The sequence below is a fragment of the Lynx canadensis genome, chromosome F2 (genome assembly GCF_007474595.2).
Source record: "Lynx canadensis isolate LIC74 chromosome F2, mLynCan4.pri.v2, whole genome shotgun sequence".
NCBI classification, from domain to species: Eukaryota; Metazoa; Chordata; class Mammalia; order Carnivora; family Felidae; genus Lynx; species Lynx canadensis.
Genome location: NC_044320.2, coordinates 28,776,075 through 28,790,621, shown reverse-complemented (window position 1 = coordinate 28,790,621; position 14,547 = coordinate 28,776,075). Strand labels below are relative to the sequence as shown.

Here is a 14,547-nt window from a genome sequence, read left to right as displayed (position 1 = left end):
CCTCTTTTCTTAAATGGCTTAATAATGTTCCATTGTTCATATATGCCCCATCTTCTTTATCCATTCATCCATTGGTGGACACTTAGGTTGTTCCAATATCTTGGGTATTGTAAATGAAGCAATCACATATTATTTCATCTAAAAATATTTCAGCATGCAACTTTAAAAGACTTTAAAAATGTTTGTAAGTATCAGATGCTAAAATGTTAATGTAATTCCTTATATCAAATGATTATTCAGACTCCCCCAATTTATTCTTTCTCCTTCCTTCCTTCCTTCCTTCCTCTTGCATTCCCTTTGTTCAAATCAGGATCTAAATAAGACCATGCTGCAATTGGTTGTGAATTTTATAATTTTTTTAAACATTTATTTATTTTTGAGACAGAGAGAGAGAGAGTATGAACGGGGGAGGGTCAGAGAGAGAGGGAGACACAGAATCTGAAACAGGCTCCAGGCTCTGAGCTGTCGGCACAGAGCCCGATGCGGGGCTCGAACTCACAGACCGTGAGATCATGACCTGAGTCGAAGTCGGACACTTAACCGACTGAGCCACCCAGGCGCCCCTGTGAATTTTAAATATCTGACTCATGTATCTCTTCTTGCAGTTTATGTACAAAAGAACCTAGATCACCTGTTCAGTAGTATTTCCAACAGTCTAGAATTTAGTAATTCATCCCTAGAACTTCACTTGTTCCTGTATCCTTTGTATTTTCTATCATAGGTAGTTTAGAGCTAAAGAATTGATCATACTCAGACCCAATTTTTAGGAAAGAATTCTTCATGGTTGACGGTGTACTTTTCCACTAAGTAGACATGTAATGCAGGATTATTCCGTTTGTGTCTGATAAGCTTCTTTTGTGAAGTTAGCAGCTATTAATGATCATTGCCTGGATCTGTTAAATCACTGAGGTTTAAAGTGGTGATATTTTAATTCTACCACTCCCTTCTTATTTGTAATCTAGAATATTTCTGTAAAGAGAAGCTTCCTCAGACAACTATTTGACTACCCTGAGAAATAGTTTATATACGAAGTGTAGGAAAAATGCCTGATTCTTTCCTATTATTACCTAGTTCTGAAGTAGTAAGTTGGTGCCCAACCATTTTCCAAAGGTGACAAAGCATCTTTATTTTTTGTTTGTTATTAGTGTCATTATGAGCTCTGTGGCTTTAAACATATTTGGTGTTTTCTAATCCATATATGGATTGTGATTGTTAATCTTACTGATATTACAAATGCCCAGTTGCCATTGACAAATGAAAATGCCCCATCACTGACCTTCAAAACATTTTCATGTTGATGCCTAAGTCCTTTTGATTTAGGTTTCGTTAGCTTCTTCAGTTTCTGATATGACAAACTGCATGTCTTTCGTTTTGTTCTTCCGAGCCTGAGACTAAGTCTTCCTCCAAGTAATGCTGATTCTTTTATTTGGAAACTGATATTTCGATCCCACAATCTGGGTTCCAGGATTCACTCATTTATTCTTGACTTGAAATGTTTAGCAGGTCTTCACTTGTTCATAATTCTGCCTATTATGTTTTGCAACAGTTCTAATTTTAGAAAGCTTTTATACTGAGCAAGAAGTCATCCCAGTATAGCTTCTACCTGTTGGCTATAATCTGTCAACAGGAGCTTAACTGATGATAACAGTAAGGATGATCATGGCACAATATTCCAGGCACTGTGCTAAGCATTTAACATATATTATCTCATTTAATCCCCATAGTGCTATGCATACATATTGTCCCCTTTTAAAGACAGATAAATAGATTATTAGAGGGATGAAATTGCTCTGACCATGGATACTAATCCACACCTGCCTCACTTCAAATCCATGATGGATCCAATTCTCATGACAACTTTTCCTTGCTCCTATAAATTGTTTTGTGATGTTATACACATCTGTGGCTTTTATAGGCCCAGATGATCTGTAGTAACCATTTCTTCTCTGTCTCTAGCTTATGATTATGTTCTTCATCGTACATCCAATTGCTGGCTCATGGGTTTTGAGACAGGCTTCTCCCTTGCAGTACAAAGTAACTCTTCTCCACTGCATTTTATTAAATATCAGTTTTTGAAACGGGAAATATCCTCTACTGTTGCTTACGAGCCATGATTCTCTGTGGCTCTATTTTCTTATATAGAATATAAGAATAATAAAACTTCCTAACTCATAGGATTTGAATTAAACCACAAATTGCCTTTTAAGCCCTTAGTGCAGCACTTGGCAGAGTAATCTCTCATGGATTGCTATTGCTGTTATTACTAATCTATGAAATTGCCTCTTGTCACCTCAATGGTACTTATGACAAACTGATGAGCAGATACTTACAATGCTTATTCTGGAAGGGATTATGTAAAGATAATGCCCTTAAAATCTCTTTAGAGCATCAAAATTGAACTGTTGGGTAAATTATATCTTGTGCTTTATGTCATGCGTTCTCAAAAGGGACAATATCACTACCAAGGGGATGAAAAATGGCTCTTACAGGACAAAAAAACTTAGATGAGCAATGGTTTGTGGCCCCCAAAGAGCCACCATATATTAACAGATATATAGTATATCTGAGGTATCGAAATTTCATGGGGAGGGGAGGCTATTAGAAAAAAGTCCAAAAAGGCCCTTGTGGAGCGCAGTGAAAAAAGTCCGGAAATACTGCCTTATTTAGATTAAAGGAACAAAGAAGAACAAATGAAATTTCAATGAAAAAGTTAAAAACAAATTTGTTATTTGGAAAATTACAATTCTTATAGCTTACAAAAACACAAATTTTATTATTTCAAGAAAAAAAAAATGTAACTCTTTCTTCCCTACCCTGCCAGGAAATGCAAGGATAAGCAATGTGGAATTTTATCACTGTGGTCAAGAAGGCTTCAGGGATAGCACAGATCCAAGATATGCAGTAACATTTCTTAACTTAGAACAGGTTTGTACTTGAATTTTTGTGTATATTCAAAATGAAACATTTTGATTTTGATTTGATTTTCATTTAACTTTACTAAAAATGCCATATCTTAGAATTGCTAAAACTATGATCTAATGTAACTTCCTTAGATACATTTCGCACCAACTTTTTTAGACTCATAGCATTTGATTTACCCACGTCACGCATTTAAAGTCAGTAAAAAAAAAAAAAGGCAGAAAGAAAACACAGAAAAAAGGAGCACAAAGGTGAAAGAATTAAAGATCTGTGATATTATTTCAAATCTCCACTTTATTTCGCAGTGACCAAAAATACTTCCAAATAGTTTCTATTAAACATAGCGGGGTTTGCTTATATTTCTCAAGTGAAAAGTATGTGTGCATATCCAAGCCTCTGTCAAAATAGATGTGCTTAGAAGGCTGGTGATTGAAGAAAAAATGAGAGAGAACATGTTTCTTATGGAAATGAAAAATAATGTTGCAGGTTTGAGGTTGCAGCCCCAGTCCTGTTCATTGACTGGTTCCTACAGACATTTGACTGTAACCCCCTGCCTAGAGCATCACCTTTTTTAATTAAAAAGTCCCTGCTTAATCATATAATAAATTATTCTGAGAAATACTTTTTAGTTCCTTAACATTTTATAGGTAATGATAGAAAATAAATGCATAGAAAAGTACTTCAGAATTTTTATCTACATTTAAATATGCATTTTTGCTTTACTTAATCATAATTTGAAGACATATGGAAATTTCCAGGATTAAAAGATATACAGGGAAATAATCTTCTTTCATGGAAAGTAAATAGAGTATTTTATTTATGAACATTTATTTCCTGAAAATCACTTCAAATTTTTTCTTCAAATATATTTTAATTTTATTTGTAAAATTTTCACTGAATCCTGATGTTTCATAGATTCAAGATCATGGCTCATCTTATATTCGAGGCTGTGCCTTTCATAATGGCTTTTCCCCAGCAATCGGTGTGTTTGGAACAGATGGAGTGGACATAGATGACAACATCATTCACTTTACAGTGGGGGAAGGTAGTATGATAATATTTTTGTCCAAACAACATGCTTCCTGAGACAATCTTATCTGAAGACTCTAGAGCCATGCTGTTTAATTGATCTTCTTGTGAGAATGGAAATGGCCTATATCTATGCTAATATGGTAATTACTAAACCACATGTGGCTACTGAGCACTTAAAATGTGGCTACTGTGATTGAATAACTGGATTTTTAATTTCAATTGTACTTTTTTTTTTTTTTTTTTTTATAGTGAGAGAGAGAGTGCGAGTCGGGGAGAGGGCAGAGGGAGAATTCCAAGCAGGCGTGGAGCCTGTCATGGAACTCACTCCATGATTCCGGGATCACGATCCCAGCCAAAATCGAGAGTCACATGCTCAACTGACTGAGCCACCCAGGCACCCCTAATTGCACTTAACTTGAATTGTACTTACTTTATATTTAAGTAGTTGCATGTGGCTATGGCTATCATGGCCATAGTAGTACAACTCTAGAATTATTTACCAGACCATGATATCGTGTGAATCATCTAATCACCAATAGTTTAAATTACTATGACTCTTAAAATACTCCTCACATATCAATCAAAAAGATTATTCACAAATAAAGGTTACTATTTTTTAAAAATTGGACTTGGTTTTAGGGGGTTATCCTTTCTTGAATATCAGTATAAAGCATAATACAAACTCATTAATGTGTATAAAATTGATGTGTTTGGTAAAATCTGAGGCAGAGCCTGTCAACCCACATATTTAATAGGCACCCCAGAAGATTTTAATGCAGGTAGTCTATTAAAGAGGTAGAGTTCAAAAGGTGTACTCTAGAATTTAGGAGGTTGATTTGTCAGGCTCAAACTAGAAAATGAATTTCATGGAAACATGAAAGACATTCCCCATAGGACTCATTGCAAATTTTTATGTATTTGAGGGGATTTTATTAATTTTTTGCAGGAATAAGAATATGGGGGGATGCCAACAGAGTTCGAGGAAACTTGGTGGCACTTTCAGTTTGGCCGGGAACCTATCAAAACAGAAAGGATTTAAGTTCAACTCTCTGGCATGCAGCAATTGAGGTAGAGTGATCAGATTTATAGTTATACAAAGGTATACAAAATTATAATTTGTAATTTCTTCACTGAAGATTATAAATTCTGTAATTCTCAAAATACTGAAAACTATTTCTTCCTTAAAGATTGGTTAACTAATAAAATAAGCTAAAGAAAGGAGAGAATAAACTTTCTTAAAAGATGTGGCAAGCTCCCACAGCCATTGGATTTTTCTTTGTGTGGATGTCCAGTGGTTCAAATATTCTCTTATTGCCTTGTTTCTCCAACATTAGTTATCACTTTGAAGTTCTGGTACAGGGTCTCTCTACTGTTAATTGACTGAGTGCCCTGTCGATATTACTACTTTGAATTTAGTTTTCTTCTTCGTAAGGAAAATTAGAGTAACAGACTACAGAATCTTTAAAATCTCTTTCTCATCTAAAACTCTTATGATTCTCTATGCAAAGTTATTTAGTCTAATCGGTATTCTTAGCTGAACCCTTCTTGTTGCTCATAAAGTTTCTTCAATCACTGTAGGTTGTTAGGGGTAGGATGAGAAGGCAGGCAAGCAAATAGAAAGTACAGAGGAAGGGTTTGGAGGAAATAAAGCTCCATCTTGTTTTTATTTTACTTACCTATGCCATAGGAACCAAAAGGAATTTTAAAAATAGCTCTCTTCGGAATATGGGGTAAGGATTGAGTTTTGTTTTTGTGCAACTATTAACAATTACCTTAAAGTAAAACCTAAAATCCTGAAACATATACATTTATGATGATGTTCTCTTTCATCTATTTATAGATGTGAAAATGTCATCCAATGGCAATTCTAAATCTTTAAAGTTTTCTGGACCTCTTGAAAGAAAAGACACTAATTTTACTTTTATGGATTTCACTTGACTCTGTTCTCTTATCATAATATTTAAAAATAAAAGTGCTTAATATACTTTAAATAGTTGAAGTTTTGGCTGTTTCACTGACACCAGAGGCAAAAACTAAATCTTCTGTACTATATGTATTTCATTTTTTGCCACTTTGGTCTCATAAAATAAAATTGTTCAGTGACTGCCTAACCAGTTTTTATTATAGCAGATTTTATTTAAACTAGTGAGTGCTTCTAATGAATCTTATGGTCTACTGTAATTGCCTTAGTTGTTTTTTTCTTAATAAGTTAAGTTGGTAACATAATATAACCAAAGAGTGATAAAATCCTACTAACCTTGCTGTAATACTGAATTTGGCCCTTGGCTTATAATTATTGAGTGATACCCAGTGGATTTTGTGACTGAAATAAAAAAAAAAATCTTTCATGTAGTTTTCTAATGAAATCTAAGGCATAGTATCTAGTGATGATTTTATACCAAGAACCTAAGGTAATTTCAATACTTCATTTATAATGTAAATTTGGACAGGGTGAATAATGAAACACATTTTTCCTCCTAAAGAGTAGTCATAATTAGTTTTCCTATATATGTTGATACTTGATCTCTTTGTATAGTTGTATAAGAGCCTGACCCATGGCATTTTCTTTATCACTGTGCTAGGTAAACAGAGGGACCAATACAGTCTTACAAAATAATGTCGTGGCTGGATTTGGAAGGGTGGGATACCGTATTGATGGTGAACCTTGCTCAAGTAAGTCTTGGCACAGAGCCACTAAAACTAGGAAATACCGTGTTCAAATTGGTTAGAAAGAAATAATTATTGTTTGTTAGTTCAATATATAGTATCTCCTCCTCCAGGACACTAAAAGAAGTCAACAAGCTAAATTATTTGAAGATACCATTGGGTCTAAAGAAAAAAGGAATAGACTTTTAAGGATAATTACTTTTCCATGTTTATGATTGAAAAACTCCAGCAGTCACTTCAATTCTTGATGTGGCTGGTGTTGGACCAGTGAGTGCCTCATCCCACTACTACTTTCACAAAAGTAACACTTTCAAGCATAGAGATACATATCTCTAGGGATATGACACTGTTTCATGCTTCTTCTTTAGAGGAATTAATGTTCACTCTTCCTGTGTTTAAACCTACAAGCATGAAAAAGTCAAAGGGCATAAACAGTTCTCAGATACATTTCTATTAGATGAGTAAAAGTCCAAAATTAACCAAACAACTACTCTTTTGGCAAGGCTGTAGGAAAGCTAGGACATCTACACATTGCTGGTTGAATGACAAATATAACCAACTCCTATAAAGGGGACCAGGGCAGTAGCTGCCAAAATTATAGGAGCATTTGCCTTTGGCTCAACATTTCCACTTCTGGCAATCTAACATTTGCCTCTACAACACTTAGAAAATGATTTATGAACAAGGTGATTCATCACAGCATTGTCTGCTAGCAGGAAACTGGACCCTGCCTTGTGTACAATAACAGTGGACTAATTTTATAAAGCCAGACATTGGAACACTAGGGACCTTTCAAAAAGAAGGAAGAAGATACATATTGATCTACTGATACGGAGAGAGAAATCCCCAAAGATATTCTTAAGTGATAAATGGAGATTGCAGAACAATATACATACAATATGGTTTTGTTTGTGATATGCTTTATGGAAGAAAGGAAAGAAAATATGAATATGTAGGGTATTTGTGTTTAAAGAGACACAAAGTGTAAAAACAAACAAACAAAAAAAAACAAGGTGAGTAGGATCAGGGTGACTGGTGACTTATTATTGTATAATTTTTTATAACCTTTTGGTTTTTCAGTTAGTTAAATGAATTATCAGATCAAAATAAAATAAATACTAGAATTTCAGGGTTCACCTCTTAAGAAACTTAGGGGAAATGGGACTTTCTCTGAATACTTTATATCCCTTGTACATCTGGTTTTTATATCTCAGTATGGTTGTTTTTAAGATTGTTTGAGTCAGTATTTTTTCTGTAAATTCAAAAATCATTGGGCTTAAGCTAATATTATTCTTATGCACAATACATTTTGAAGGAATAAAACAACTTCCAACAAATTCCTTATTATATTCTCTTATTATATATTTTAATTCCCAACAACTTAAAGGTTTTCTTTGACTAAAATTTTACAATATGTAGTTCTTCTGCAACTTCTTTGAAGTAGTCCTGGATTTTTTTAAGTCAAAATATGACCTGTGAATATGAACATTTACTAATATGTGTGTTTCACCAACTGATTAAATATTTATGAATATTTAATTAGTGATATTCCTAAATAATTGAGAGTGTTTACAAGGAAGTTTGGGATTTAGAGAAATTGAAATAGGAGACATCACTGAGGAATTGAGGATTTATGTTCATGGAATGGGACACCAACCTATCCAGTCCACCTCCCAGGCAAGTGGGAGGCTGGCACCAAGAGGCCCACAGTGAGAGGCCAGGAGGTGGGGAGGGGAACCCTGACCCACACTGGGTCCCAGGGGCAACACTGCGTGGGACCAAGGGAGAGACATGTGAACAGCTTCTTATGGAGAAAACAAAACAGAATCCAGGCAGTTGATAAGTAAAATGTCAATCCCAAAGCATTAGGAGGAAAGGAAAGTCAATAGAAGATAGGAGGAAGTCAAACACCAGGAGATTTGGACAAGAGAACTGGTACTAAGTAAAGTTCAGGAGGTGATGCTGCTGTATATAGGGAATCCTTCAATGTATGTATGCATGGTTGGGAGGGAGTTATTAAGGTTGCTGATCTGATTTGGACATAAATAAAGTTTCATAAATATCCACCTCAGTTATCCTATATATTTAAAACAAATTTTTTTAATGTTTATTTATTTTTGAGAGAGAAATAGAGCACAAGCAGGGGAGGGGCAGGGAGAGAGGGAGACACAGAATCCAAAACAGTGTCCAGGCTCTGAGCTGTCAGCACAGAGCCCAGCGTGGGGCTCAAGCCCATGAACTGTGAGCTCAAGACCTGAGCCAAAGTCAGACACTCAACCGACAGAGCCACCCAGGTGCCCCATAATTATCTTTTATATTAATAATGAGTATAGCGTCCATTTATTGAGGCACTTTATGTGGGTTATTTAATTTCAGTTTGAAACTACTCTCAATTAGGCATTAAAACATTTTTTTAAGTTTATTTATTTATTTGGAAAAAGAGGAAGAGGCAGAGAGAAAGAGAGAGAATCCCAAGTAGGCTCTGCACTATTGGTTCAGAGTCCGACGTGGGGCTTAATCTCACAAACCATGAGATCATGGCCTGAATCAAAATCAAGAGTCAGATGAACACTCAACTGACTGAGCCACCCAGGTGCCCCCAAAGTTTTTATATATGAAGAAACTGAGGTTCTAAAAGGTTAAACAATGTTTCCAAGGTCATACATACATTAATTCAACAGGTAGTTAAATGAGCACCTATCTCTGCATTACCCTCTAGACTCTGGGAATACAGTGATCAATGAGGTAGACAGACACAGTGTATTCTCTCATGAAGCTTACATTCTAATAGGACAGAGGAGATGGACAATTCATGAATAAGTAATAATAAAATAATTTTAATTGCCATGTGGAGAAACTGAGGTGCTACTTTGAATCAGATAGTCAAGAGAAAGCCTTCTAAGAAGTGACACTTAACTTGAAAATGGGGTGACCAGAAGGAACCAGCAACAAAAAGGTGTGTAGGGGAAGCATTTTATAAACAGCAAGTGGTATCACTTGTGTTTCAAAATTAGCCTTCTTTGAATCCAAACTTCATGTACTTTCTCATGAAATTCCTGTTTGGTTTAGTCAGATATAGTAACTTCAGTGTGCTAGCAACTAAACCAAACTTTTGCAAATGAGTATGCAATCGTTCTACTGGTAAAGGGACAAATTAAACAAGATTAAATACTGAGTAGAGTAAGCCATAAATGGCCAAGCCATAAAAATATTTGATCATCATGTTTGAATTTGCATAAGAATTATGTATAGTAAAACCTTGGTTTGCAAGCATAATTCATTCCAGAAACATGCTTGTAATCCAAAGCACCTGTATATCAAAGCAAATTTCAAGAACCATGGACTGGGGCGCCTGGGTGGCGCAGTCGGTTAAGCGTCCGACTTCAGCCAGGTCACGATCTCGCGGTCCGGGAGTTCGAGCCCCGCGTCAAGCTCTGGGCTGATGGCTATGGCTCAGAGCCTGGAGCCTGTTTCCGATTCTGTGTCTCCCTCTCTCTCTGCCCCTTCCCCGTTCATGCTCTGTCTCTCTCTGTCCCAAAAATAAATAAACGTTGAAAAAAAAAAAATTAAAAAAAAAAAAAAAAAAAAAAAAAAAACCATGGACTGAGTCGTAATCACGTGACATTTGGCATCACGTACTACTCATATTACAAAACATCACTCATTTATCAAGTTAAAATTTATTAGAAATGTTTATTCCTCTTGCAGAACACTTGCAGAACAAGTTAATCGCAATCCAGGGTTTTATTGTATTTAATTTTTAAAAAATTTAACTTTAACCTGTACTGTTCATAAAGCTCTAGGACATGACTTATAATATTCTCCGTTTTCATATTTCCTTCCAAGGTCAGTCTAATCCCATGGAAAAGTGGTTTGACAATGAAGCGCATGGAGGTTTATATGGTATTTATATGAACCAAGACGGCCTTCCTGGATGTTCTCTTATACAAGGATTTACCATTTGGACATGCTGGGATTATGGAATTTATTTTCAGGTAAATGTGATCCAATATGGTGCTTGTTTATCTTGTTTTATGATTGTATTTTGTGCTATGTGACCTACAAGTTGTTTTACAGACCACAGAGAGTATGCATATCTATAATGTGACTCTGGTTGACAATGGAATGGCCATTTTTTCAATGATTTACACACCAGCTGCTGTATCTCACAAAATTTCCAGTAAAACAGTGCAAATTAAGGTAAGAAATGAGTACAGCCACAATAAGAAGAAAAGGTGAACGTTTTGAAGTTCCAATAAAAACAATCTCCTTGATGGGGCACCTGGGTGGCTCAGTTGGTTAAGCATCTGACTTTGGCTCAGGTTATGATCTCATGGTTTGTGGGTTCAAGCCCCACATTGGCCTCTGCACTGAAAGCTCAGAGCCTGGAGCTTGCTTTAGATTCTGTGTCTCCCTCTATCTCTCTGTCCCTCCCCCATTCACAGACACTCTCTCTCTCTCAAAAATAAATAAATGTTAAAAAAATTTTTTTTAAAGAATGATTTCTATGACTTCATAGCTTGGCTAGTCCAAACATCCTCCCCTTGTTCTCATTGTCTTCTGCCAGGAAATGCTGTATCCTTCCCTCTCCTCCATGTTCTCCTCACCCCTTCTTGCTTGCCACCTGCTAATATTGCCACAGTTAAATTTTCATTTCCTCTGTGAAACCTTTCCTGAATTTGCTTAGGTAGTATTGACACTTTCTCCTCTTTTTGTTTCTACTTTTTCCCTGGGCATATTTCTGTCATAGAAATATGTCATTATATATAACAATTTACCTGCCTGTCTTCCCCCTTCCAATTTGACTGTAATTCTATTCAGGGCATAAAATCACATCCTTTCATCTTGGTTTTTTGAATGATCCATTCCTCAAACTGAAAGGCTGTGTTTTGCTACAGTGGAATTTAGAATTACCCATTATAATGTTTTTCTTGAAGAAAAGCTATTATTTAAGCTGTACTGTTTGAATTTTTTTAATAGAGCTCATTAATTGTTGGAAGTAGCCCTGGATTTAATTGCTCTGATGTCCTAACTAACGATGATCCGAATATCGAACTTTCTGCTGCCCATCGGAGCACCAGACCTCCATCAGGTGAAAATTTTAGAAATTTAGTTTTGGTGTTCATATGAATGCATATTTGAATTTTATTAACTTTCTTTCTTTTATAACAGGCGGGAGAAGTGGGATTTGCTGGCCTACCTTTGCTTCAGCACATAACATGGCACCCCGGAAGCCCCATGCAGGGATCATGAGTTACAATGCCATTAGTGGCCTTTTGGATATCTCAGGCAAGTTTAAACATAGTCTTGAAAAATCTACTTAATCAAGTTCTATAAAGAATATGTAAAATATATCTCATAATGTTTCACTGTAAGTAAAAAAAAATAATGATTTAAGTAAACTTATATATGAATCTTCTCAGTATGAGAAGCAAAGAAATCAGATTATCAGTCAATTTGAAGAATGGTCCCCTGCCAAATTTGTATACGTTAAAGAAGTCCCATTTATTTTACCTTCTAAAACAACAGAAATAACACTGGTATAGTGATTTAACATTAATTAGTTTCTATCAATTATAAAAGCCCTTTTATGTAAGTAGGGTTATATATTATTATCTTTCTTTAGAACTGAAGAAATTTAAGCTTATAAAACCTAAGAGCATAGTAACATCTACTGGCTATATTATTCTGTTCACTTATTTCTTCAGTGCTTCTTCCATAGTTGATACTGCTTTGTGATCATTTATATGCTTACTCCCATCGACCCATACCCTTGCTTTTCCCTCAGGCTTCCTTTTACCCAATCATCCAGTCTTATTCCTTCCAGGCCCCTGACCAACTAGCTGTGTCATTTACCACTGCCTGTAGTCCATGTTTAGCCTTACTTCAGACCACTCCACTCTTCACACGAAGTGGATCACCCTGTGTACTACCCAAATTTCTATCCCATAGCAGAATCCATCCACACCATACTCTTTCAAGGCCATCCCCAGTTTGAGCTGAAATGCACAGGCATTATATAATAGAGTGATTCCAATATTGTCCATTGCTCAGAATCTTTTGAATCCTTCTTCTACAGTCTGCCATGACAATTCTTACAATTCTACTTCATTTAAGGTGGAACATTATTTTTCCCAAACTTGGAAAAGCCATGGCAGCAACATGGGAGAACACCCTCATCCATATTGACACTCTCCCTTGTCTAGCTTTATAGTCTTTACCCCTGATCTAACACCATCACAGTTTACTCTCCAATATATACTTCTAATTCCTGCCAGTACATGTTACTCAGCTTGTGCAGTTCCTTTGGTATATAACTCCTCTCATCCCATAGCATGCTTAGTGCTTCCCCAGTGAGGCCATGTTGAGACTTGACCAGGCTTACTGCTCTGTTTTCTAGAAGGGGAGGCAGAGACAGGTCCTGAAAAAGGCAAGATTTTCCTTATAAACAAGTACCTCTTTTGAAGTCTTGTCAGGATTTCAAACAAGTAGGGCAGGGCAGCTAAGCTCTAATAAGGAAGAAGTGGACCACTTACACAGATCTGGACATTCAAGGGGAACCCAGAGTTTCAAGGTTCAAGTTTATCTTCTTCTATATTCCCATCCTAACTCAGGGTTCCATTTCTTTTCTATTAGAGCCATGACTTTGAAGTAGGAGACTTGCCAGTCTGAAATTCCACCTTCTAGGAACGTTCTGCTGGTTTTGTGATTAGATCCTGAGGTTTGCTTTGAATTTGTGATTGATCACCACAACTTACATTTTCTTTCTTCAAAGCATCAGTGAGGGTCAACAGTTGACTACTTCTAGTTTCCTTGTAATTACTATTTCCCATCTTCCACTTAAATGCCAAAGTTACTGTACAAGCCAGAGCAATTCTTTCCACTTAGATATTATCCCAGTTCACCACAGGTGAAATCTTAACAATTGCACTGTTACAGCATTCCAGAGACTGTCAATACTACACCTACCACCAGTAAGAGTGTCCTCATTCCCATCTAGACAGCAAGTGAACTAGATTCATCATTGCATCATTACACTATATATCCCAGGACCACTTATGGTTCCAGCTGTCTAAATCAGGTGGTCTAAAAGTAAAGCCAGAGATAGGATTCTTGTGCAGGTGGTTTATTAATAATGCACATTCACAAGAAAGGGAGTGAGGGAAGTAGGACAGGGCAGAGGAAGGAGTAAGCAAGGATATGGTCCCAGCTGGAGTCTAGCTCCTTCTTGAAACCTCGCAGGGCTGTGCAGTGTGAGCTGTACCACTTAGTTTCCCCCTCTTGAGGCAAGGGAGCCTTCTGTATCACTTGCCAATCAGGCATGGTAACCTTTTGGTGGTAGTGCTAGGAGTGCATAATCTCTTAAGAGAGAGAGAGCTGTCATCTGATCTGATCAAAGGCAATTCTCCAGAGAAGGGGGCAGCTGTGAGTAGTTAGCAGCCAACACAGGAACTAAGGGGCAGTGCACTGGGCCAGGAAAGCAGATCTATACAGCTTACAAACAGTATCCACTACTTTGGTATTTCATTAATATTCATCTACAGGCTCATATTCATGTATATACAATATCATCTTAGAAAAAAGTATCAGGAAGAGTAGTAGATAGCACATAACTGATTTAAGAATTCTAGAGTCACCTTTTTTTTTCCTCCTATTTTTGAGTTATTGGATTTTAAGTACAATGGAGATTAAGTTTTGGATTCAATAAATGTTATCTTCTGATCACACAATATATGAAATTAGGCAAAAAAAAAAAAAAAAAAACAATGTGTCCGTTAGTCTTTGCTGCATAACAAATTACCACCCAAATTTAGAGTCTTTAAACAACCATTTATTAGCTCATAATTCTGTGGATTGGCAGTTTGGGCTCTGTTCAGCTGATAGTTGTCTGCTGGTCTCATCTCGGATTATTCCATAGGCTGCCAGCAG

General features: G+C 36.3%; 1 protein-coding gene across 1 annotated transcript in view; it reads left to right on the top strand.

Moving 5' to 3' along the window:
- PKHD1L1 (PKHD1 like 1) overlaps window positions 1-14,547 on the top strand; it is a 165,880-nt gene that overhangs the window by 118,308 nt on the left and 33,025 nt on the right. Inside the window, exons 60-67 of the mRNA XM_030303954.2 lie at window positions 2,822-2,925; window positions 3,835-3,964; window positions 4,898-5,019; window positions 6,534-6,624; window positions 10,465-10,613; window positions 10,696-10,818; window positions 11,599-11,710; window positions 11,791-11,907. Coding sequence (XP_030159814.1) covers window positions 2,822-2,925; window positions 3,835-3,964; window positions 4,898-5,019; window positions 6,534-6,624; window positions 10,465-10,613; window positions 10,696-10,818; window positions 11,599-11,710; window positions 11,791-11,907 — 948 coding nt within the window. The remainder of the gene's footprint in view (window positions 1-2,821; window positions 2,926-3,834; window positions 3,965-4,897; window positions 5,020-6,533; window positions 6,625-10,464; window positions 10,614-10,695; window positions 10,819-11,598; window positions 11,711-11,790; window positions 11,908-14,547) is intronic.